The sequence below is a fragment of the Brassica napus genome, chromosome A9, assembly GCF_020379485.1.
Source record: "Brassica napus cultivar Da-Ae chromosome A9, Da-Ae, whole genome shotgun sequence".
NCBI lineage: Eukaryota > Viridiplantae > Streptophyta > Magnoliopsida > Brassicales > Brassicaceae > Brassica > Brassica napus.
The window spans coordinates 446,488-471,926 of NC_063442.1; the positions used below are offsets into that span (position 1 = coordinate 446,488).

General features: G+C 32.7%; 1 protein-coding gene and 1 pseudogene across 3 annotated transcripts; both read right to left on the reverse strand.

Annotated features, from left to right (window-relative positions):
* Positions 1-13,009: 13,009 nt before the first annotated feature.
* LOC125577637 lies at positions 13,010-16,874 on the reverse strand (annotated as a pseudogene).
* Positions 16,875-17,151: 277 nt separating this feature from the next.
* LOC125574787 (AT-hook motif nuclear-localized protein 7-like) lies at positions 17,152-25,292 on the reverse strand. 3 transcript variants are annotated; one of them, XM_048739141.1, is made up of 6 exons: positions 24,502-25,292; positions 23,695-24,101; positions 18,171-18,238; positions 17,961-18,092; positions 17,717-17,878; positions 17,152-17,631 (listed from the first exon to the last, which is right to left on the reverse strand). In XM_048739141.1, exons 2-6 carry the CDS (start codon positions 24,026-24,028, stop codon positions 17,377-17,379), a joined length of 951 nt encoding a protein of 316 aa, XP_048595098.1. In that variant the 5' UTR covers positions 24,029-24,101; positions 24,502-25,292; the 3' UTR covers positions 17,152-17,376. The 3 variants fall into 3 exon arrangements, with proteins under 3 accessions (XP_048595098.1, XP_048595096.1, XP_048595097.1); XM_048739139.1 differs by having other exon boundaries at positions 23,695-24,037; positions 24,502-25,287; XM_048739140.1 differs by lacking the exon at positions 24,502-25,292 and having other exon boundaries at positions 23,695-24,492.
* Between the last annotated feature and the right edge of the window lie 147 nt (positions 25,293-25,439).

Consider the following 25,439-nt stretch of genomic DNA (forward strand, 5'->3'; position numbering starts at 1 on the left):
GACCTTCATCATATGTTAGTGAATGATGCAACTATGCATTAAAACGGTATTTTCATATTTTTGCATTTTTTCTCAAAATCTATGGGTTAACCCCTACGAAAATAATGATTTTTAGATAAATGTACTATATACTAAGCCTATGATCTTTAGTGTTGTTTTAAAATTTCTAAACACATTCTACATTTCTATTAATGTATATTAAACTCTCTTTCATGGTACATGTGCATCGTTTTAATTTTTTGTCAATTAATTTAGTAAAACTTCATAATATTCCTTAAATTGGTGGATTAACGACAATTAAATCGATATTTTCTAGAGAAACGGAGACAACAAAAGTTCCAAACCTCTTTGACCTTCATCATATGTTAGTTAATGATGCAACTATGCATTAAAACAATATTTTCATATTTTTGCATTTTTTCTTAAAATCTATGGGTTAACCCCTACGAAAATATTGATTTTTCGATAAATGTACTATATACTAAGCCTATGATCTTTAGCGTTATTTTAAAATTTCTAAACACATTCTAAATTACTTTTAATGTATATTAAACTCTCTTTTATGGTACATGTGCATCTTTTAATTGTTTGTCAATTAATTTAGTAAAACTTCATAATATCCTTAAATTGGTGGATTAACGATAATGAAATCGCTATTTTCTAGAGAAACGGAGACAACAAAAATTCCAAACCTCTTTGACCTTCATCATATGTTAGTGAATGATGCAACTATGCATTAAAACACTATTTTCATATTTTTGTATTTTTTCTCAAATCTATGGGTTAACCCCTACGAAAATATTGATTTTTCGATAAATGTACTATATACTAAGCCTATAATCTTTAGTGTTGTTTTAAAATTTCTAAACACATTCTACATTTCTATTAATGTATATTAAACTCTCTTTCATGGTACATGTGCATCGTTTTAATTTTTTGTCAATTAATTTAGTAAAACTTCATAATACTCCTTAAATTGGTGGATTAACGACAATGAAATCGCTATTTTCTAGAGAAACGGAGACAACAAAAGTTCCAAACCTCTTTGACCTTCATCATATGTTAGTGAATGATGCAACTATGCATTAAAACCAGTATTTTCATATTTTTGCATTTTTTCTCAAAATCTATGGGTTAACCCCTACGAAAATATTGATTTTTAGATAAATGTACTATATACTAAGCCTATGATCTTTAGTGTTGTTTTAAAATTTCACACATTCTACATTTCTATTAATGTATATTAAACTCTCTTTCATGGTACATGGGCATCGTTTTAATTTTTTGTCAATTAATTTAGTAAAACTTCATAATACTCCTTAAATTGGTGGATTAACGACAATGAAATCGCTATTTTCTAGAGAAACGGAGACACAAAAAATCCAAACCTCTTTGACCTTCATCATATGTTAGTGAATGATGCAACTATGCATTAAAACAGTATTTTCATATTTTTGTATTTTTTCTCAAAATCTATGGTTAACCCCTACGAAAATATTGATTTTTCGATAAATGTACTATATACTAAGCCTATGATCTTTAGTGTTGTTTTAAAATTTCTAAACACATTCTACATTTCTGTTAATGTATATTAAACTCTCTTTCATGGTACGTGGGCATCGTTTTAATTTTTTGTCAATTAATTTAGTAAAACTTCATAATACTCCCTAATTGGTGGATTAACCAAATGAAATCGCTATTTTCTAGAGAAACGGAGACAACAAAAATTCCAAACCTCTTTGACCTTCATCATATGTTAGTGAATGATGAAACTATGCATTAAAATATTATTTTCATATTTTTGCATTTTTTCTCAAAATCTATGGGTTAACCCCTACGGAAATATTGATTTTTCGATAAATGTACTATATACTAAGCCTATGATCTTTAGTGTTATTTTAAAATTTCTAAACACATTCTACATTTCTATTAATGTATATTAAACTCTCTTTCATGGTACATGTGCATCGTTTTAATTTTTTGTCAATTAATTTAGTAAAACTTCATAATACTCCTTAAATTGGTGGATTAACGACAAAAATCGCTATTTTCTAGAGAAACGGAGACAACAAAAGTTCCAAACCTCTTTGACCTTCATCATATGTTAGTGAATGATGCAACTATGCATTAAAACAGTATTTTCATATTTTTGAATTTTTTCTCAAAATCTATGGGTTAACCCCTACGAAAATATTGATTTTTCGATAAATGTACTATATACTAAGCCTATGATCTTTAGTGTTGTTTTAAAATTTCAAAACACATTCTACATTTGTATTAAAGTATATTAAACTCTCTTTCATGGTACGTGGTCATCGTTTTAATTTTTTGTCAATTAATTTAGTAAAACTTCATAATACTCCCTAAATTGGTAGAGTAACCAAAATGAAATCACTATTTTCTAGAGATACGGAGACAACAAAAGTTCCAAACCTCTTTGACCTTCATCATATGTTAGTGAATGATGCAACTATGCATTATATATTATTTTCATATTTTTGCATTTTTTCTCAAAATCTATGGGTTACCCTACGAAAATATTGATTTTTCGATAAATGTACTATATACTAAGCCTATGATCTTTAGCGTTATTTTAAAATTTCTAAACACATTCTACATTTCTATTAATGTATATTAAACTCTCTTTCATGGTACATGTGCATCGTTTTAATTTTTTGTCAATTAATTTAGTAAACTTCATAATACTCCTTAAATTGGTGGATTAACGACAATAAAATCGATATTTTCTAGAGAAACGGAGACAACAAAAGTTCCAAACTTCTTTGACCTTCATCATATGTTAGTTAATGATGCAACTATGCATTAAAACAGTATTTTCATATTTTTGTATTTTTTCTCAAAATCTATGGGTTAACCCCTACGAAAATATTGATTTTTCGATAAATGTACTATATACTAAGCCTATGATCTTTAGTGTTGTTTTAAAATTTCAAAACACATTCTACATTTGTATTAAGTATATTAAACTCTCTTTCATGGTACTGGCATCGTTTTAATTTTTTGTCAATTAATTTAGTAAAACTTCATAATACTCCTTAAATTGGTGGATTAACCAAAATGAAATCGCTATTTTCTAGAGAAACGAGACAACAAAAGTTCCAAACCTCTTTGACCTTCATCATATGTTAGTAAATGATGCAACTATTCATTAAAACAATATTTTCATATTTTTGCATTTTTTCTCAAAATCTATGGGTTAACCCCTACGAAAATATTGATTTTTCGATAATGTACTATATACTAAGCCTATGATCTTTAGCGTTGTTTTAAAATTTCTAAACACATTCTAAATTTCTATTAATGTATATTAAACTCTCTTTCATGGTACATGTGCATCGTTTTAATTTTTTGTCAATTAATTTAGTAAAACTTCATAATATTCCTTAAATTGGTGGATTAACGACTAATGAAATCGCTATTTTTTAGAGAAACGGGACAACAAAAGTTCCAAACCTCTTTGACCTTCATCATATGTTAGTGAATGATGCAACTATGCATTAAAACACTATTTTCATATTTTTGTATTTTTTCTCAAATCTATGGGTTAACCCCTACGAAAATATTGATTTTTCGATAAATGTACTATATACTAAGCCTATAATCTTTAGTGTTGTTTTAAAATTTCTAAACACATTCTATATTTCTATTAATGTATATTAAACTCTCTTTCATGGTATATGTGCATCGTTTTAATTTTTTGTCAATTAATTTAGTAAAACTTCATAATACTCCCTAAATTGGTGGATTAACGACAATGAAATCGCTATTTTCTAGAGAAACGGAGACAACAAAAGTTCCAAACCTCTTTGACCTTCATCATATGTTAGTGAATGATGCAACTATGCGTTAAAACGGTATTTTCATATTGTTGCATTTTTTCTCAAAATCTATGGGTTAACCCCTACGAAAAGAATGATTTTTAGATAAATGTACTATATACTAAGCCTATGATCTTTAGTGTTGTTTTAAAATTTCTACACACATTCTACATTTCTATTAATATATATTAAACTCTCTTTCATGGTACATGTGCATCGTTTTAATTTTTTGTCAATTAATTTAGTAAAACTTCATAATACTCCTTAAATTGGTGGATTAACGACAATGAAATCGATATTTTCTAGAGAAACGGAGACAACAAAAGTTCCAAACCTCTTTGACCTTCATTATATATTAGTGAATGATGCAACTATGCATTAAAACAGTATTTTCATATTTTTGTATTTTTTCTCAAAATCTATGGGTTAACCCCTATGGAAATATTGATTTTTCGATAAATGTACTATATACTAAGCCTATGATCTTTAGTGTTGTTTTAAAATTTCTAAACACATTCTACATTTCTGTTAATGTATATTAAACTCTCTTTCATGGTACATGTGCATCGTTTTAATTTTTTGTCAATTAATTTAGTAAAACTTCATAATACTCCTTAAATTGGTGGATTAACGACAATAAAATCGCTATTTTCTAGAGAAACGGAGACAACAAAAGTTCCAAACCTCTTTGACCTTCATCATATGTTAGTTAATGATGCAACTATGCATTAAAATAATATTTTTATATTTTTGTATTTTTTCTCAAATCTATGGGTTAACCCTACGAAAATATTGATTTTTCGATAAATGTACTATATACTAAGCCTATGATCTTTAGTGTTGTTTTAAAATTTCAAAACACATTCTACATTTGTATTAAAGTATATTAAACTCTCTTTCATGGTACGTGGGCATCGTTTTAATTTTTTGTCAATTAATTTAGTAAAACTTCATAATACTCCCTAAATTGGTGGATTAACAACAAATGAAATCGCTATTTTCTAGAGAAACGGAGACAACAAAAGTTCCAAACCTCTTTGACCTTCATCATATGTTAGTGAATGATGCAAACTATGCATTAAAATATTATTTTCATATTTTTGTATTTTTTCTCAAATCTATGGGTTAACCCCTACGGAAATATTGATTTTTCGATAAATGTACTATATACTAAGCCTATGATCTTTAGTGTTGTTTTAAAATTTCTAAACACATTCTACATTTCTGTTAATGTATATTAAACTCTCTTTCAAGGTACATGTGCATCGTTTTAATTTTTTGTCAATTAATTTAGTAAAACTTCATAATACTCCTTAAATTGGTGGATTAACGACAATGAAATCGCTATTTTCTAGAGAAACAGAGACAACAAAAGTTCCAAACCTCTTTGACCTTCATAATATGTTAGTGAATGATGCAACTATGCGTTAAAACAGTATTTTTCATATTTTTGCATTTTTTCTCAAAATCTATGGGTTAACCCCTACGAAAATAATGATTTTTAGATAAATGTACTATATACTAAGCCTATGATCTTTAGTGTTGTTTTAAAATTTCTACACACATTCTACATTTCTATTAATGTATATTAAACTCTCTTTTATGGTACATGTGCATCGTTTTAATTTTTTGTCAATTAATTTAGTAAAACTTCATAATACTCCTTAAATTGGTGGATTAACGACAATGAAATCGATATTTTATAGAGAAACGGAGACAACAAAAGTTCCAAACCTCTTTGACCTTCATTATATGTTAGTGAATGATGCAACTATGCACTAAAACAGTATTTTCATATTTTTGTATTTTTTCTCAAAATCTATGGGTTAACCCCTACGGAAATATTGATTTTTCGATAAATGTACTATATACTAAGCCTATGATCTTTAGTGTTGTTTTAAAATTTCTAAACACATTCTACATTTCTGTTAATGTATATTAAACTCTCTTTCATGGTACATGTGCATCGTTTTAATTTTTTGTCAATTAATTTAGTAAAACTTCATAATACTCCTTAAATTGGTGGATTAACGACAATAAAATCGATATTTTCTAGAGAAACGGAGACAACAAAAGTTCCAAACCTCTTTGACCTTCATCATATGTTAGTTAACGATGCAACTATGCATTAAAATAATATTTTCATATTTTTCTATTTTTTCTCAAAATCTATGGGTTGATTTTTCGATAAATGTACTATATACTAAGCCTATGATCTTTAGTGTTGTTTTAAAATTTCAAAACACATTCTACATTTGTATTAAAGTATATTAAACTCTCTTTCATGGTACGTGGGCATCGTTTTAATTGTTTGTCAATTAATTTAGTAAAACTTCATAATACTCCCTAAATTGGTGGATTAACCAAAATGAAATCGCTATTTTCTAGAGATACGGAGACAACAAAAGTTCCAAACCTCTTTGACTTTCATCATATGTTAGTGAATGATGAAACTATGCATTAAAATATTATTTTCATATTTTTGTATTTTTTTCTCAAAATCTATGGGTTAACCCTACGGAAATATTGATTTTTCGATAAATGTACTATATACTAAGCCTATGATCTTTAGTGTTGTTTTAAAATTTCTAAACACATTCTACATTTCTGTTAATGTATATTAAAATCTCTTTCATGGTACATGTGCATCGTTTTAATTTTTTGTCAATTAATTTAGTAAAACTTCATAATACTCCTTAAATTGGTGGATTAACGACAATAAAATCGATATTTTCTAGAGAAACGGAGACAACAAAAGTTCCAAACCTCTTTGACCTTCATCATATGTTATTTAATCATGCAACTATGCATTAAAACAGTATTTTCATATTTTTGTATTTTTTCTCAAAATCTATGGGTTAACCCCTACGAAAATATTGATTTTTCGATAAATGTACTATATACTAAGCCTATGATCTTTAGTGTTGTTTTAAAATTTCAAAACACATTCTACATTTGTATTAAAGTATATTAAACTCTCTTTCATGGGACGTGGGCATCGTTTTAATTTTTTGTCAATTAATTTAGTAAAACTTCATAATACTCCCTAAATTGGTGGATTAACCAAAATGAAATCGCTATTTTCTAGAGATACGGAGACAACAAAAGTTCCAAACCTCTTTGACCTTCATCATATGTTAGTGAATGATGCAACTATGCATTAAAACAATATTTTCATATTTTTGCATTTTTTCTCAAAATCTATGGGTTAACCCCTACGAAAATAATGATTTTTAGATAAATGTACTATATACTAAGCCTATGATCTTTAGTGTTGTTTTAAAATTTCTACACACATTCTACATTTCTATTAATGTATATTAAACTCTCTTTCATGGTACATGTGCATCGTTTTAATTTTTTGTCAATTAATTTAGTAAAACTTCATAATACTCCTTAAATTGGTGGATTAACGACAATGAAATCGCTATTTTCTAGAGAAACGGAGACAACAAAAGTTCCAAACCTCTTTGACCTTCATTATATGTTAGTGAATGATGCAACTATGCATCAAAACAGTATTTTATATTTTTGCATTTTTTCTCAAAATCTATGGCTTAACCCCTACGAAAATATTGATTTTTCAATAAATGTACTATATACTAAGCCTATGATCTTTAGCGTTGTTTTAAAATTTATAAACACATTCTAAATTTCTATTAATGTATATTAAACTTTCTTTTATGGTACATGTGCATCGTTTTAATTTTTTGTCAATTAATTTAGAAAAACTTCATAATATTCCTTAAATTGGTGGATTAAAGATAATGAAATCGCTATTTTCTAGAGAAACGGACACAATAAAAGTTCCAAACCTCTTTGACCTTCATCATATGTTAGTGAATGATGCAACTATGCATTAAAACATTATTTTCATATTTTTGTATTTTTTCTCGAAATCTATGGGTTAACCCCCTACGAAAATATTGATTTTTCGATAAATGTACAATATACTAAGCCTATAATCTTTAGTGTTGTTTTAAAATTTCTAAACACATTCTAAATTTGTATTAATGTATATTAAACTCTCTTTCATGGTACATGGGTATCGTTTTAATTTTTTGTCAATTAATTTAGTAAAACTTCATAATACTCCCTAAATTGATGGATTAACCACTATAAAATCGCTATTTTCTAGAGAAACGTAGACAACAAAAATTCCAAACCTCTTTGACCTTCATCATATGTTATTGAATGATGCAACTATGCATTAAAACAGTATTTCAATATTTTTGTATTTTTTCTCAAAATCTATGGGCTAACAACCCTTACGAAAATATTGTTTTTTCGATAAATGTACTATATACTAAGCCTATGATCTTTAGTGTTGTTTTAAAATTTCTAAAGACATTCTACATTTCTATTAATGTATATTAAACTCTCTTTCATAGTACATGTGCATCGTTTTAATTTTTTGTCAGTTAATTTAGTAAAACTTCATAATACTCCTTAAATTGGTGGATTAACGACAATGAAATCGCTATTTTCTAGAAAACGGAGACAACAAAAGTTCCAAACCCCTTTGACCTTCATCATATGTTAGTGAATGATGCAAGTATGCATTAAAACAATATTTTCATATTTTTGCATTTTTTCTCAAATTCTATGGGTTAACCCCTACGAAAATAATGATTTTTAGATAAATGTACTATATACTAAGCCTATGATCTTTAGTGTTGTTTTAAAATTTCAAAACACATTCTACATTTGTATTAAAGTATATTAAACTCTCTTTCATGGTACGTGGGCATCGTTTTAATTTTTTGTCAATTAATTTAGTAAAACTTCATAATACTCCCTAAATTGGTGGATTAACCAAAATGAAATCGCTATTTTCTAGAGATACGGAGACAACAAAAGTTCCAAACCTCTTTGACCTTCATCATATGTTAGTGAATGATAAAACTATGCATTAAAATATTATTTTCATATTTTTGTATTTTTTCTCAAAATCTATGGGTTAACCCCTACGAAAACATTGATTTTTCGATAAATGTACTATATACTAAGCCTATGATCTTTAGTGTTGTTTTAAAATTTCTAAACACATTCTATATTTCTATTAATGTATATTAAACTTTCTTTCATAGTACATGTGCATCGTTTTAATTTTTTGTCAGTTAATTTAGTAAAATTTCATAATACTCCCTAAATTGGTGGATTAACCACAATGAAATTGCTATTTTCTAGAGAAACGGAGACAACAAAAGTTCCAAACTTCTTTGACCTTCATCATATGTTAGTGAATGATGCAACTATCATTAAAACAATATTTTTATATTTTTGCATTTTTTCTCAAAATCTATGGGTTTAACCCCTACGAAAATATTGATTTTTCGATAAATGTACTATATACTAAGCCTATAATCTTTAGCGTTGTTTTAAAATTTCTAAACACATTCTAAATTTCTATTAATGTATATTAAACTCTCTTTTATGGTACATGTACATCGTTTTAGTTTTTTGTCAATTAATTTAGTAAAACTTGATAATATTCGTTAAATTGGTGGATTACCGATAATGAAATCGCTATTTTCTAGAGAAACGGAGACAACAAAAGTTCCAAACCTCTTTGACCTTCATCATATGTTAGTGAATGATGCAACTATGCATTAAAACATAATTTTCATATTTTTGTATATTTTCTCGAAATCTATGGGTTAACCCCTACGAAAATATTGATTTTTCGATAAATGTACTATATACTAAGCCTATAATCTTTAATGTTGTTTTAAAATTTCAAAACACATTCTACATTTGTATTAATGTATATTAAACTCTCTTTCATGGTACATGGGCATCGTTTTAATTTTTTGTCAATTAATTTAATAAAACTTCATAATACTCCCTAAATTGGTGGATTAACCACTATAAAATCGCTATTTTCTAGAGAAACGGAGACAACAAAAGTTCCAAACCTCTTTGACCTTCATCATATGTTATTGAATGATGCAACTATGCATTAAAACAGTATTTTAATATTTTTGTATTTTTTTCTCAAAATCTACGAAAATATTGAGTTTTTGGTAAATAATTTATATATTGAGGCTATAATTTTTAATGTTGTTTTAAAATTTCTAACCACATTCTAAATTTGTATTAATATATTCTAAACTCTCTTTCATGGTACATGAGCATCGTTAACATTTTTAATCAATTAATTTAGTAAAACTTCATATACTCACTAAATCAGTGGATTAACCACTATAAAATCAATATTCTCTAGAGAAACGGAGACAAGCAAAAGTTCCAAATCTCTTTGACCATCATCATATATCAGTGCAGGAGACAACTATGCATTAAAACAATATTGTCATATTTTTTGAATTTTTCTCAAAATCTATGTGTTAACCCCTACGAAAATATTGAGTTTTTGGTAAATGTTTTATATACTGAAGGCTATAATTTTTAATGTTGTTTTAAAATTTCTAACTACATTCTAAATTTGTATTAATATATGCTAAAATCTCTTTCATGGTACATGAGCATCGTTAACTTTTTTTATCAATTAATTTAGTAAAACTTCATATACTCACTAAATCAGTGGATTAACCACTATAAAATTGATATTCTCTAGAGAAACGGAGACAAACAAAGGTTTCAAATCTCTTTGATCATCATCATATATCCGTGCACGAGACAACAATGCTTTAAAACAATATTGTCATATTTTTTGAAATTTTCTCTAAATCTATGTGTTAACCCCTACGAAAATATTGAGTTTTTGGTAAATGCTTTATATACTGAAGGCTATAATTTTTAATATTGTTTTAAAATTTCTAACTACATTCTAAATTTGTATTAATATATGGTAAACTCTCTTTCATGGTACATGAGCATCGTTAACTTTTTTTATCAATTAATTTAGTAAAACTTCATATACTCACTAAATCAGTGGATTAACCACTATAAAATTGATATTCTCTAGAGAAACGGAGACAGACAAAGGTTCCAAATCTCTTTGACCATCATCATATATCAGTGCAGGAGACAACTATGCATTAAAACAATATTTTCATATTTTTTGAATTTTTCTCAAAATCTATGTGTTAACCCCTACGAAAATATAGAGTTTTGGTAAATGTTTTATATACTGAAGCCTATAATTTTTAATGTTATTTTAAAATTTCTAACCACATTGTATATTTGTATTAATATATGCTAAACTCTCTTTCATAGTACATGAGCATCCTTCAAATCTTTTATCAATTAATTTAGTAAAACTTCATATACTCACTAAATCAGTGGATTAGCCACTATAAAATCGATATTCTCTAGAGAAACGGAGACAAACAAAGGTTTCAAATCTCTTTGACCATCATCATATATCAGTGCAGGAGACAACTATGCACTAAAACAATATTGTCATATTTTTTATATTTTCTCAAAATCTATGTGTTAACCCCTACGAAAATATTGAGTTTTTGGTAAATTCTTTATATATACTGAAGGCTATAATTTTTAATGTTGTTTTAAAATTTCTAACTAGATTCTAAATTTGTATTAATATATGCTAAACTCTCTTTCATGGTACATGAGCATCGTTAACGTTTTTTATCAATTAATTTAGTAAAACTTCATATACTCACTATATCAGTGGATTAACCACTATAAAATCGATATTCTCTAGAGAAACGGAGACAAACAAAGGTTCCAAATCTCTTTGAGCATCATCATATATCAGTGCAGGAGACAACTATGCATTAAAACAATATTGTCATATTTTTTGATATTTTCTCAAAATCTATATGTTAACCCCTACGAAAATATTGAGTTTTTGGTAAATGTTTTATATACTGAAAGGCTATAATTTTTAATGTTGTTTTAAAATTTCTAACTAGATTCTAAATTTGTATTAATATATGCTAAACTCTCTTTCATGGTACATGAGCATCGTTAACTTTTTTTATCAATTAATTTAGTAAAACTTCATATACTCACTAAATCAGTGGATTAACCACTATAAAATCGATATTCTCTAGAGAAACGGAGACAAACAAAGGTTCCAAATCTCTTTGACCATCATCATATATCAGTGCAAGAGACAACTATGCATTAAAACAATATTGTCATATTTTTTGAATTTTTCTCAAAATCTATGTGTTAACCCCTACGAAAATATTGAGTTTTTGGTAAATGCTTTATATACTGAAGGCTATAATTTTTAATGTTGTTTTAAAATTTCTAACCACATTCTAAATTTGTATTAATATATGTTAAAGTCTTTTTCATGGTACATGAGCATCTTTCAAATTTTTATCAATTAATTTAGTAAAACTTCATATACTCACTAAATCAGTGGATTAACCACTATAAAATCGATATTCTCTAGAGAAACGGAGACAAGCAAAGGTTCCAAATCTCTTTGACCATCATCATATATCAGTGCAGGAGACAACTATGCATTAAAATAATATTGTCATAATTTTTGAATTTTTCTCAAAATCTATGTGTTAACCCCTACGAAAATATTGAGTTTTTGGTAAATGTTTTATATACTTAAGCCTAAAATTTTAATGTTGTTTTAAAATTTCTAACTACATTCTACATTTGTATTAATGTATGCTAAACTCTCTTTCATGGTACATGAATATCACTCAAATTTTTTATTAATTAATTTAGTAAAACTTCATATACCTCATTAATCAGTGGATTAACCCTTATAAATTCGCTATTCTCTAGAGAAATGGAGAATACAAAGGTTTCAAATCTCTTTGACCATCATCATATATTAGTGCATGAGGCATCTATGCATTAAAACAATATTGTCATTTTTAAAAAAAAATTCTCACAACTCCATACGAAATTTTTGAGGTTTTGGTAAATGTTTTATATACCGAAGCCTATGTTTTTAATATTGTTGTAAAATTTCCAACCAAATTCTACATTTGTATTAATGTATGCTAAACTCTTTTTCATAGTACATGGACATCATTCAAATTTTTTATCAATAGATTTAGTAAAACTTCATATACTGTCTAAATTAGTGGATTAACCACTATAAAATCGCTATTCTCTAGAGAAACAGAGGTAAAAAAAGGTTTCAAATCTCTTTGACCATCATCATATATTAGTACATGAGATCACTATGCATTAAAATAATATTGTCATATTTTTTGAAATTTTCTCAAAATTTATGTGTTAAGATCCCATCGAGTCAACTATCCGTAGAACTCTGTCAAATGCTATCAGAGGTCGAATCTTTTATCTGTTTTTCCTTCGCGTCTTTTCACTTTGTTTTCATTCCGAGAGATGCTAATGGATATGTGAACTTTTATGCCAAAATCTGCTTATGTACTTAACTCTCAAGTTTAGGTACGGTTTAAACCTAAAAGCCCCTTTTTAATATAATCTTTTGCTGCTCAAAAAATAATTATTGGGGTTCTAGTTTGAGAAACTTGCATATATTCTTTTTATTTTCAAAGAGCATTTGTCGTTTAATTATTAATCTAATTATTTTTTAAGGAAAACTAAAATTAGTTCTCTACTTTAAAATATCAATATTTTATGTTTCTAAGTGATAATGGTTTATACTATTAATGCAGAGAAAGACAGAACATTAAAATCGAGGACGACACAAGGCGTCGAACTTGACTAATTATAAAAGTAATAATCGCAATATCAACAGAGGAATCTGAAGCAAAAAGTTCAAAAAAGAAGATCAGCTTATTTAAGAACATAAACTGTTTGATGTCCGATTTGACCATTCATATCTCAATCTACCTTGCTCACAACATACACATTAGCACATATATATGTGTGTACACAGAGCTAGGCATGTGTAGTTGTCAGCCACGACCCGCGACAGAGATCGAATTTTGATTTCTTGCCTTCTTGTACTTCCATTGTTTCTTTTATGTTTTCTTAAATACTTTTAAGTTATATAAATTTATCTGATGATATTATTTACAAGAATGGTTACAAAATAAGTTATTAAATTCATCTTCCTTTCTTTACCACCGCCTGACCTCAATAGGTGAGAGAGAGAGCGCTGTCATTTCTCACACAAACACTTTGGAAAACAATCAACATCTAAGTATACACGTGTATATGTCTCCTTGTCTCTCTATGTTTCATTAACATTCCCGTTTCTAGCCACTTCTTCGCCGTGCCATGGGTTTTTCGTTTACCAGGCATCATATATATTTTCAAGACCTGTACCGAAACAGAATTACATTTACACTAATGAATTAACAAATTTCTATTCGTTCAGGTAGTATTCCAAATATATAATCAACTTGTACGTTTTTTGTTGTCAACTTATAAAGTTTATGTATCCGAATGCATAGTATTATAACACATGGGAGAGGTGGGCTAAACTAAATCATAACACAATAATAGTTAATCAAGGTTCAAAACACAAAATAGTAACATCGTCATTTAAACTATGTATAGTAACTGCATCTATGTTGCCCTGCTAAACAAGTGTGCTTACACAATGATCTCGTAAAACTTTATTTTTATCTTCAAACACTCGGGTCAATAACATGCATGTGAAACATTTGTGTCAGTAACATGCATATGATTTTTTTACTGTGATATGTAGTCAACTAGTTGGTCTGCATCATGCTAGCTGCATCAATACATGGATTCAAATCCGTGAATATTGTTAACAAAAATAAGTATCCAAATACTTTAATACACATTCTTTATATTTAGTAATCTAAAAATATTGTTTAGGTTCTCTGTATTCCTATTGTCTATTATTTATATTTAGTAAGTTATAAAACACGTAAAAAGAAAAAAAAACATTTTTCTCTTTTCTTTCTATTATTAAGTCTTCTGTGATCCAGTTAACTATATATATTATATATATATATATATCAATTTAACATTAGTTAAAATCAAAATTATTAACTACACATGTCAAAATTTTGTATTATAATTATTTTATTTATCATTATTTATTTTGTTAAAGATTTATTTTATGTATTATGTTCATAGTAAACACATCCATTTTATTCTTTGGAGTTAGATTGAGGAGAGAAGATAACAAATTTGGGAGGACATTCTACTCTTAGTATGTTATTGTTTCTCTTCAGTTCAAACGAAGAGTGTTTCAGCCTAGGTTTAGAGTCGAAGTAAATATATTTTTGTCTTGATATTTAAATATCTGATTTTTTATCACTTTTTAAAAGATAAAAGTTCTCAGAAAGTAACAAACAAATAGTGTGAAAATTGTATAAACAAAGGCCAGATGTGGATGGAGCTATTTAATTCTGCCACCCATTCACGTGCTCTCATTAACCCTTTTCATGTATCTCATTTTTTTCTGGTCACAAATTTATCTCAAAATCAAAACGCCAAAAGATTTTTTTTTCTCTATAAAATATCAGTTCAAAAAAAAATACCAGTTAACTCATATATACATTCACAGCTTCTTAATTTGACGAACCTGCTCTCTTGTTTCACCTTCATCAAATATTTAATTAGATGAATGTTATTGGATTTGGAAGAAAGGAAAAAGGGGAAGAAGAAACAAGATTTTGTGTAACATGTGGGCTCTAATAGGATAAATGGACGGGCCTCTTTTAAGTTATTTATATTATACTCTCGATGGACATTACAAAAAAGTGTTCAGAGATGGGTGGTGAAAGGGACTTTAGCAGAGGGGAGCCAAGAAGCAGCGTCGATGAAGTTGTGTAATGTAAACTGACGGGCTTCCTCAATATCTGATATCACATGAAACCCGGTCTAATTGACCCGGTTTGTTGTACTCGAACCCGGCCATCCTTTGGGTTCGATCAAAGGACCAAGGAACGTTCCTATCACCACCGTCATAGCATACGAGAGCCATGGACGTCAACGGTGCCAATATACTGCAGTTCTGGAAGACCGCGGCTGCGTTTCCGAAAATGAAGTCAACGGTGCCGTATATGTTGCACTTCCTGAAAACTGACGCCCTGAGTGTGGACGTACAGCGTGTCTTGATACCCTTGGATGCTGTAATACACTGACCTGTCCGAGTCCGATCTCAGTGCCACCGCCTGCTTGTTCTCCGTCCCCGCCGTGTTCCTGATCGTCATGTCTCGCGCCACTGTCATCAGTTTTTTTTTTGTTATTACAGTTGAAATTTTCAAAAAATTGTAAAAAGAAGTATCACTTTCTACTAACCAAACGTGGCGGATTTGAAAGTGGAAAATCCTCTGCCTTTGCTTTTGGTCTCCGATGATCATGATGTTATGAGATTTAATTCCCACTTTGACATATTCCTGATAAACACCTGATTTGACGTGTATGACATACCATTTGCTTCCCCTGGGCCTCTCTCCCGCACCATTCCACCGCCTCTTGTATCGTCTTGTAGTCCCCTGAGCCATCTTGAGCCACCATTGCATCCGGTGATCTTCTTCTTCTTCTTATTATCCACTGCTACTTTTGATATCCCCACCTAAACTGTACGTTACCGTTTGCCTCCTCCATCCCCTGTTTCTTCAAACGTTAACACTTTCCAGAGATTAACTAAACAGTTTAGTGTAAGTTACCTTGCTAATGGCCAAGGCGTTAGTGATATCAATGGTGATCCCCCCCCCCCCCCCCCCCCCCCCCCCCCCCCTGCAAAGTATCAGACGAGGGACCTAGCTCTGACATCCCTTCCCGACACGTTTCTAGGTTGGTCAGTGCGGTGCTGAGCCATGCATGCACATCCGATCTAGAGCAATACACGTCCTTTGGACACGACTCGCTCTGGTTAAGCCTGTGGATGGTCCGGTCGTACAATTCCATACAATCCTCCCAAGCTCCCTTGCTCTGAATCAAACTGAGAGTAGGTGTCGTTCTTGGCTTTCAAGGCACCATCTAGTGTTCGTTCCATGGACACCTTCAGGAACTCTGTCACGCTGGATGTTGAATCACAAGTGTGTTGCATTGACTGGGGTGCGGCGTTTGATCGCACATTTCATTTCCAAGAACCATTGAGTTAACAAGACAACTAATAAGAATGGTGTAACATTTTACAGTTTCTCCACGAGCAACCATCGTTTTTGTTCTATAATGAGGTAACATATGCATGATGATGGGATTTTTTTTATACATTTCTTTTTGCAATTGATATAATATGTTACAAACTGGATTTTCTTAACGCATGTTAGCAGTTCTAAACTTTGTTAATTAAATTCTTGTTGTGGTTTTTTGCTCAACATTAAGCTTATGTGTGTATATCAATGCTATTAAAAGTGGAAGCTATAATACATTGTATGTGTAGATGTATGTTTTGTCCTGACAAATAAATGTAATGTAAGCAATAAGCATATTCATCACCAGAAACATATAGTATATGTATAAAGAGAGTGTCACACATATTCAACCGCAATTAAAAAAGGGAATAAAACGCAACGGAAACTGGCAGGTTCTATTACAATAAGTAGAAGAAGCTCAGGTCAGGTTGTTTACTTAAGGACAGATAATTAACTTGGCGTACAAGAAAAGCGTACAGTAACATTAAGCTTCAACAATCCCTTATTCTAAAAAGATTGTACGGACGGAATAGAGTTAGTCCGGAAACCTAATTTTTGACCCTTGATCAGGTCTGGGAAACTCAGTGAGCCGGTGAAGATACGTTGATGTCAGTGTCTAAGCTTCTCAGGTTGTCCTCTCCGTTATTCCAGCTGGAAATGTCGAGTGAAGATGGAAGTGGCTGCTCTCTCTCTGGGTTTGACGATGAGAAGACGGAAGGAGGAGGAGGAGGAGGCAATGCCATGACCGTTGATGAGGTAGTATGGTCGACTCGTTGCTTCCTTAGTGGTTTCTTATGTTCTTGCTGATCACCAGTTACAAAACTGCCAACAACAACCTGTTTTAGGGAAACACAACAAACTTGGTGAGGCTTAACGAGAGGATTTCAAGAATATAAAAGCCTGGAATGATTCAAGGGTGACCTGAATAGGAGTGGCTGCAATGAGCAGGCCAGCCACGCCGCCACCAACAACACGACCATCAGGACCCGCCAAAGAGACGCTCATGCCACCAGACCGGCCTCTTGAACCTATATTCTCTGTTTCCATAAAAGTACCAGACAGCGACAGTATCTCAAACCGACCCTGCCAACAAAAAAAGACAAGCCATATATATCTAAAGTCTCTATTTTCTCTATCTGATAACTGTAGATTGCGACAGCCAAACCTCGTAGGTAAGAGTACCACCGCAGGAATCGGGGTGGCGAAGAGTGACGTTTGAAATAACTCCATTTGCTGATAAAATACAAATAGCTTTTGGTCCTTGTTGTGAAAACGAGATGACTCTCATGTTAATATCCTTCAACCATATTAAATATAAAAAACATCATACAAATAGAAACAAACAAAAAACCATCCGTTCAACTCAAATCCATACCTCGCCAGCATTCACTGTGATTATATGTGGCGTGAAATTTGATCCAAAACCAACCCCAAACCTTTCACCTGCAAACACGATGATTATAACCAATCCACAAACTCACGCGCAAACAAAAAGAAAAAGAAAACACATAATGAAAGTTCTTTTGCAAAATCAAGAACCTTTTTGCAGTTTTTTTGTAAAGTATATAGATTACGCAAATACTATTATTGTCTGTTGTACCCTAAAGAGCCAAGTGTTATCAAATTCAAGAGGTGTAATTTCTATATTTAAGGAATATTGCAGTTCTATATGCTAAAGATCACGCCAAGTGTTATCCAATTTTAATAAAACCTTTTCAGGTCAAATAAACTAAAGCTCTACCACACAATATTAGATAAGGATAGACATATATTTCAGATAAACATACATTCGTAGTTATCTCCTATCTTTAAGGATCTTACGTCTTGTATAAATACTATCGTTGTAACCTTGAGATGAATATACAGAAACAGAGTTTATATTAGCTTGTTATGGTATCAGAGCCCAGATCCTAATAAGTTAAACTCCTAATTAATATTAACCCTACCCGACCGGGTATATAGGTCGTAATTGACTCGCTCGACCGAGTATAACTGTCTTAAAGTTCCGAGATTTCTGGCCGATAAGAGCCATCATCTCGAGGAGGGGTATTAAGGGATATGTATCCCACATTGGAAAATCAATGGGACATTAAGTAATATATAAAAGGTCAGAGCCAACCAACTAATTTTTTTTTTTTACAAAGCTAATATATCTTCCGAACCACCAAAACATCTTGTTACGGTGAGATAATTTTAAACCTACCTCGGTTACCATGGCGTTGCAGACAGGAGCTACTGGAGGTGATAAGAATGCTCTTGCCTCTCCCTATTATCTTCATCCTTCAGATAATACGGGGCAAGTCTTGACACCCATTCTTTTGAATGGAGCAAACTATGAAAGATGGGCAAAGCTAATGCTCAATTCGTTGAAAAGCAAACGAAAAATAGGGTTTGTTGATGGAACTCTTACAAGGCCGGTGAACAAACCAGAAGAAGAAGAAGAGAAGTGGGATATGGTGAACGCCATGATCATTGGCTGGATTTACAGCAGTGTGGAATCAAAACTGCGACCGTCAATATCTCTGGTTGACAGCGCAAAGATTATGTGGGGAAGTCTTCAACGGAGGTTTTCTATGACTGATGATACAAGAATACATCAACTGCATTCTGAGATTGCATCCTGCAAACAGAATGGTGATGCAGTAGAAGTTTATTTTGGCAAACTGAAAGTCATGTGGGATGATCTCGCTGATTTTGACAAGGATTTCTCGTGTTGTTGTGGAAATCCTGAGTGTGAAGCTGTGATGAAGTATGAGAAGAAAGAAGAAAAAATACGTGTGCATCAATTCCTTATGGGGTTGGATAATTCACGGTTTGGTACAACACGCTCGAATCTGTTGAGTAGACAAGCTGAACTCAATCTTGAGTCGGTTTACTCGCAAATAATTCAGGAAGAGAGACACTTGAATGTTATGCGGCATGAGGATAAGTCACCTGCAATAGGTTTATCCGCGGTAACACAACCTACCTCATTGCAACAGTTTCAACAGATCATTACCAATGCTCAGGCTGCAGCTGCTCGGTTTGCAAGAAACAATTCAGTTTGTTCTCACTGTGGGAAGCAAGGACATGAAGTAAATCAATGCTTTCAAGTTATTGGATATCCAGAATGGTGGGGTGAGAACAACGCAAAACCAGGAGCAGGTCGAGGCACAGACAAAGGAGGAAGAGGACGAGGAGGAGATTCTCAACGAGGCAGAGGACGTGGTGGTCGTGGATCTGGGTTTCGTGCATACAATACTCAGGCTGACACAACATCTGAAGCTCAGGGTCAAGGCTTTCCAAACTTCACACCGGAACAATGGACAACCTTAACTCAGTTTGTGAATTCACAAAAATCGACCACCAGTGAAAAGCTTGGTAAGAAAGATAAACTTGTTTTCTTTGGAAAAGACAGTAGATATGATATCATCATTGACTCGGGTGCCTCACACCATATGACTGGAGAAATTAATCTACTCAGTGATGTTGTCACAATCGCACCAGTTCCTATTACAATGCCTAATGGTAGTATAACTTGGGCCACACGACAAGGACAGTTGAATCTTGGTGGTCGTCTCATATTGAGACGTGTCTTCTATGCTCCTCATCTCTCTGCAACTCTCATATCTATATCTCAACTGCTCCAAGATATTGCTGGATTCATTCTATTTACTAAAAAGTTTTGTGTGATACAGGACCTCGCCTCGAAGACTTTGATTGGTGTGGGTGAAGAGCATAATGGGGTTTTCAAGTATATGGGTACCGTTTCTGTTCAAGCAAATCATGTGGAAGCTTTCCAGACACGAGATTTGTGGCACGCACGCATGGGTCATCCATCTTCTGCTGTTCTTTCAGTTTTGTCATTTTCAGCTGGTTTTACCAAAAATATTGGTGTTTTAGAGAGTTCTTGTGGTACTTGTCATCGAGCTAAACAAACTCGAGATGTTTTTCCAGTTAGCATTAATAAAGTTGATGAGTGTTTTGCCTTGATTCACTGTGATATATGGGGACCATATCATGAACCATCCACAACTGGAGCTCGTTATTTTTTAACCATTGTGGACGATTTCTCTCGAGCCGTATGGACAATACTCTTATTAGAAAAGAAGGAAGCACCACAAGCTTTTAAAACGTTTTGTGCCTATGTTGATCGTCAATTCAACAAGAAAATAAAGATGGTTCGCAGTGACAATGGGTCTGAGTTTATAACTCTTAAAGGCTACTTTGCATCTCAAGGTATTCTTCACCAGACTTCATGTGTTGAGACCCCGCAACAGAATGCACGAGTGGAAAGAAAACATAGACACATACTGAACCTTGCTCGTGCACTTCTCTTCCAAGGACATGTACCAAGGCGTTTTTGGGGAGAAAGCATACTAACGGCGACCTATCTGATTAACCGAACACCATCACGGCTGTTACATAATAAGACGCCGTATGAGATGCTCTATGGCAAAGCACCCTCTTATGACAACCTTAGAGTATTTGGAACTTTGTGTTATGCTCGTCGAATAAAGCGTGGACAAGACAAGTTCGATGAAAGAAGTACTAGATGCGTATTTCTTGGCTACCCCATGGGAAAGAAAGGATGGACGGTCTGTGATCTCGAAACAGAACGCATTTTTGATTCAAGAGATGTAATCTTCCATGAAGAAATATTCCCATTTGCTCTTACCAATTCAATGTCTGAAACTATAGAGCATGTACCGGTCCCTACGCCACATCCGGCGACTTATGATGATGATTTTGATCATGTCTCTCCCACTGTAGTATCGGAGACAGGGGGAGCTTTGAATTCCCCTCAGACGAGTACCAGTGAGCCGTCTGTAACCAATAAAACCAGTCAGACTACTGAGCCGACAGTTGGTGATAATGATCAAGGGGGAGCAAGTAATACAGAAGAGACTACTATAAACGAGCAGTCAACATCAGAACCACTGGGCAGAGGACACAGGACTAAGACACAGTCTGTTCGCTTAGGTCCGTATGTTACATATACAGCTCAAGTAAATGAAAACCCCGCGACTGCTCCTCACCCATCACATCCACCATCATCGTCTTCAGGTAAGTGTGCCTATCCCTTGGAGAATTATGTATCGTTTGATCGTCTTGCTCCACATGTTCAGGCGTTTCTTCTTAAAGTTGAAGCTCAGCTTGAACCAACTTCATTCAAGGAAGCAATGAAAGATAAAAAGTGGAGAAACGCAGCAACTGGTGAGATAGATGCGCTGGAACGTAGCGGTACGTGGACAGTCACTGATCTACCTCCGGGAAAACAGGCCATTGGATGTAAATGGATATTTAAAATCAAGTTCAATGCAGACGGAACAGTTGAACGCAATAAGGCACGTTTGGTAGCATGTGGAAACAAACAAGAGGAGGGTGTTGACTACAATGAGACCTTTGCACCTGTTGTCAAGATGAATACAGTGCGCGCCTTACTTGGCATCTCTGCTGCTCGTGACTGGGAACTACATCAGATGGATGTACATAATGCATTTCTCCATGGTGAACTAGAAGAAGAAGTTTACATGAAATTACCTCCTGGCTTTGCCTCCTCTAAACTGAATCAAGTCTGTAAGCTGAATAAGGCACTCTATGGCCTTAAGCAGGCTCCTAGGTGTTGGTTTGCACGATTGACGAAAGCTCTACTTGCATTTGGCTTCAAACAGAATCGTCTTGACTACTCTCTGTTTACTCTAAATCGAAACAATACTACACTATTTGTGTTGGTCTATGTTGAGGATTTGATTATTGGTGGAAATAATTCTGAGCTTATCACCAAGTTTAAAGAACATCTGCATCGCTCTTTTCATATGAAAGACTTGGGAGAGCTTCGTTATTTCTTAGGCATTGAGGTTATACGAAGTAAAGCGGGTATATACTTGTCACAACGTAAGTATGCTCTTGATATTGTGTCTGAATGTGGACTTCTGGGTTCAAAGCCGGTCGACACACCAATGGAGCAGTATCACAATCTTGGGCGTGATAATGGACCGTTTTATACAGAACCAGCACAGTATAGAAGACTGGTTGGAAGGCTTGTCTATCTTGCTATCACACGGCCGGAACTAAACTACCCAGTGCATATTCTTGCTCAATTTCTTCAGAAGCCACGACAAAAACATTGGGACGCAGCTGTTCGTTTGGTACGATATTTAAAGGGTCTTCCAGGCCAGGGAATATTGCTAAGTGCTTCGAGTGATTTATCACTATCTGCCTACAGTGACTCGGACTGGGCGGCATGTCCACTTACTCGGAAATCACTTACTGGTTACATTGTCATGATGGGTAATTCCCTCGTTTCGTGGAAGACAAAGAAACAACCAACGGTCTCGCGGTCCTCCGCAGAAGCTGAATATAGGGCTATGGCGATGACTTGCAGTGAACTAAAGTGGATGATCGGTGTCATGGATTCTTTGGGGATTAAACAGCGGTTCCCGATACCTTTTCATTGTGATAGTAAAGCAGCTATCCATATAGCAACAAACCCGGTCTTTCATGAACGAACTAAACATGTAGAGGTGGACTGTCATTTCGTTCGAGACTACATTACAGCTGGGATTATTGCAGCGCATCATGTTGGCACGATGGAACAGTTGGCTGATCTGTTGACTAAGTCGCTTGGACGTCAGCAACTACATTACTTACTGGACAAGATGGGAGTTCAAGATCTTTACTCACCACCTTGAGGGGGAGTATTAGATAAGAATAGACATATATTTCAGATAAACATACATTCGTAGTTATCTCCTATCTTTAAGGATCTTACGTCTTGTATAAATACTATCGTTGTAACCTTGAGATGAATATACAGAAACAGAGTTTATATTAGCTTGTTACACAAAAAGAACTAAGCTTTGTGCGCATGATATGAGGAGATCAAGTTTAACTAGTGCTTCAGATTGAGACGTTACCAGAAGTATGGAATCCCATACGCTTATGCATCTTCATATCTAAACCATTAAACTTGCCTCTTCCACGTTTCTTCTTCACAAGAGAAGCCGATGAACAAATTTGCATGGGCAAAAGAGCTCCATTGGCTTCATATTTACGAGGTCTGCCCCTCTTCTTCTTCCCCAAGGCATCCCCCGAGCTTGCACTAGCCATTGGAGCTTCCATGGGAGCCAGAGATGAGCCAAGAAACTGGTTAGGGATCTCATCCGATGGTCTGGGGGCCATATGAAACGTAGATGGACCTTCTGCTCCTATCACAGTCACTCCAAAGCTGATTTTATCGCTTGTTTCCATTTTCAAATTCTGCAAAAAAAAAATTTCCTTTTTTCTTCTTCTGTGAAATCAACTCAGCCAGGCACAAGAGAAACTAGTACAAATGACAAGGAAACCAAAATTTATAGCCACTACAAGATAACGATGGATTCAGATGGTATAAGATCTCAGCAGTTTCATTTTCGAAGTTGGTGCTTCTCTTCATAAGTAAATGTGAATAAGCAAAAAGATACTACTCCAACTATCACTCCCTAGTTTACTTAAAAGAAAAAAATTCAAAATTCCCTAAGTTAGCTAATTATGAGTTATAATGTTCAACATCTTTTGTTCCGTAACTACAAAATGAAACTATAGATCAGAGTCTAAACAATTAAATTATATGTTAGCAGAAAAGACTAAAAAGGAGATTAGAGGTAAAATCATAAGCGATGAGAGATCTCACTAAAAGTAAAGACAAGAAAGCCAACAAAAAAAGAACAGAGAAAGAGGAGGACCTGAACTATGTTTGTCTAAACTGTCTCACGTTCCTCTTATAACTGAGGTTTTCGTAAAGAGAAGAACAGATTTCTCCTCAGTGACCACCTCCAAAACCTCAAGCCTGAAATATATTTCCCAACGGAAAAAACATGGGAATACTAACTGCAGACAAAGCAGAAAGAAAAAAAAAAGAGCGTCAAAATTTTAACGTCAAAGATGAGATTAAGCAAAAAAAGAAGAAGAAAGAATTAGGATTTTTCAGATTTTCAAGAGATATTATAGAAAGTGAATATATATACTGGTATATAGTATATACATACATTAAATAATAGAGTAATTATCTTGTCGTTAAGACCGACAACAGTGAGTTTTGGTTGATAAATACTTTCACGTCCGGTTTGGAATTTCAAATAGCAACTTTCCCATTGGCTCTTTTTACGTATTTATATCTTCAGTTAAAAATAATAATTGCGATTCTCTTTGTACAATTCTGAACTCAGTGTTTTTTTTTCATTTCATAAAAAAAATAAAAATCTCCAAATGTGTGTACTAGGCATAGGCACATTTCAGATATCGGTTCGGTTCAAATATCGAATCATTTAAGATAGACGACTAGAATATCTATTTACTACTTCATAATTTTTAGTTCAGATTTGGTTCTAGTTTCGGAATAGTTATTTCAGATAGTTTGGATAATTCATGTTAAATATATCAAATAAATAGAACGATTCAGATAAAATATTTGAATATTTCAAATTATTATAGAAATTTTGGAATAAAAATTTGAAACCGAAGAACCGGAGAAAAAATCGAACCGGAACCGAATTTATCCGTATCTCAATAAGATGGTGCGAGTTTAGGCAATGAGAAAAAAGGGCAATTGGTGGATGAGATGTAATTAATTGACTAGTCGTTTGACTTTGTCCACTTGTCTTGCTGTCTTCTGTCTCCTTTT

What these genes read in the sequence shown, in the direction of transcription:
- LOC125574787 (XM_048739141.1), bottom strand. Translation starts at nt 24,028, where the DNA reads ATGGAAACAAGCGATAAAATCAGCTTTGGAGTGACTGTGATAGGAGCA. An exon ending in GTGGTACTCTTACCTACGAG is followed by an intron (nt 17,879 to 17,960) that starts GTTTGGCTGTCG and finishes TTTTGTTGGCAG; the next exon opens with GGTCGGTTTGAGATACTGTC. An exon ending in TTGCAGCCACTCCTATTCAG is followed by an intron (nt 17,632 to 17,716) that starts GTCACCCTTGAA and finishes TCCCTAAAACAG; the next exon opens with GTTGTTGTTGGCAGTTTTGT.